Source organism: Micropterus dolomieu, linkage group LG21, assembly GCF_021292245.1.
Source record: "Micropterus dolomieu isolate WLL.071019.BEF.003 ecotype Adirondacks linkage group LG21, ASM2129224v1, whole genome shotgun sequence".
In the NCBI taxonomy this organism is placed as follows: domain Eukaryota; kingdom Metazoa; phylum Chordata; class Actinopteri; order Centrarchiformes; family Centrarchidae; genus Micropterus; species Micropterus dolomieu.
In genome coordinates this window covers 36210387-36211981 of record NC_060170.1, presented here as the reverse complement: position 1 = coordinate 36211981, position 1595 = coordinate 36210387, and the positions used below count along the sequence as shown (strand labels likewise).

Below are 1595 nucleotides of genomic sequence, written 5' to 3'. Positions count from 1 at the left end.
CAGACGTGTTGGTGGATGGGGTCAGATGTGTTGGTGGATGGGGTCAGATGTGTTAGTGGGTGGAGTCAGACGTGTTGGTGGATGGGGTCAGACGTGTTGGTGTTAGTGGGTGGAGTCAGACGTGTTGGTGGATGGGGTCAGATGTGTTGGTGTTAGTGGGTGGAGTCGGACGTGTTGGTGGGTGGGGTCAGATGTTTTGGTGGATGGAGTCAGACGTATTAGTGGGTGGAGTCAGACGTGTTGGTGTTAGTGGGTGGAGTCAGACGTGTTGGTGGGTGGGGTCAGATGTTTTGGTGGATGGAGTCAGATGTATTAGTGGGTGGAGTCAGACGTGTTGGTGTTAGTGGGTGGAGTCAGACGTGTTGGTGGATGGAGTCGGACGTGTTGGTGGGTGGGGTCAGATGTTTTGGTGGATGGAGTCAGACGTGTTAGTGGGTGGAGTCAGACGTGTTGGTGTTAGTGGGTGGAGTCAGACGTGTTGGTGGATGGAGTCGGACGTGTTGGTGGGTGGGGTCAGATGTTTTGGTGGATGGAGTCAGACGTATTAGTGGGTGGAGTCAGACGCATTGGAGCACAAGGGAAATTCCTTTCAACTGTGTTGACACTAAAATATCGTATTGTGGTTTGGTGTGTGGGTGTCTGGGGATGTGGGCGGGGTCAGAGGTCACTCACTGACTCCAGTTGTTTCCAGGAGCTCTCAATGTGCTGCTGAGCACGGCGGCCATCTTGGAAATGCTGAAACAGAAACAAAAACTAGTCACCGCTCCGGTCACACAGGGACCAGGAAGTGAGTAACTTATTGTCACTTGTAGATCTCGTGCTGTATTGTTGCTTTGCTGATGCTTATATGTTGTTCCTCAAATGTAAGTCGCTTTGGATAAAAGAGAAAATGTAATGTGTTCACTTTATTTATGAGAAAACATTTCACTGCAGGTGTTACTGAAGTGATCTTCAAATGCATCTTTAATTGTGTAGTTCTCATAAATACTGTGGTGACCGTCAGGTATGACCAAGCTGCTGAGCTGCAGGTGAAGGAGCGAGGAGCCTCATTCTTTGTTTGTGTCTGTTTGTTTACTTACAGTCTTCCTCTCAGTCTTCAGCTCCTGTGTGTATCTCGTCAGCTCGGACACAATCTGTGTGTTCAGGTTTTCAGACAGTTCTTCTCTCTGAACCGAAAGTTCATTCAGCTGACGGAGAGTCGCCGCAAATGCCAGACACCAGGTGTACCTGTAACAAGCAATCAGACACCAGGTGTACCTGTAACAACCAATCAGACACCAGGTGTACCTGTAACAAGCAATCAGACACCAGGTGTACCTGTAACAAGCAATCAGACACCAGGTGTACCTGTAACAAGCAATCAGACACCAGGTGTACCTGTAACAAGCAATCAGACACCAGGTGTACCTGTAACAACCAATCAGACACCAGGTGTACCTGTAACAAGCAATCAGACACCAGGTGTACCTGTAACAAGCAATCAGACACCAGGTGTACCTGTAACAACCAATCAGACACCAGGTGTACCTGTAACAACCAATCAGACACCAGGTGTACCTGTAACAACCAATCAGACACCAGGTGTACCTGTAACA

The 1595-nt window shown here is 48.7% G+C and overlaps 1 protein-coding gene across 1 annotated transcript in view; it reads right to left on the bottom strand.

The window, feature by feature from the left end:
• Positions 1-1595, bottom strand: part of LOC123960376 (formin-binding protein 1-like) — a 41854-nt gene that overhangs the window by 29575 nt on the left and 10684 nt on the right. The window contains exons 4-5 of the mRNA XM_046035056.1: positions 1080-1227; positions 673-735 (exon numbers count right to left, since the gene is read on the bottom strand). Coding sequence (XP_045891012.1) covers positions 673-735; positions 1080-1227 — 211 coding nt within the window. The remainder of the gene's footprint in view (positions 1-672; positions 736-1079; positions 1228-1595) is intronic.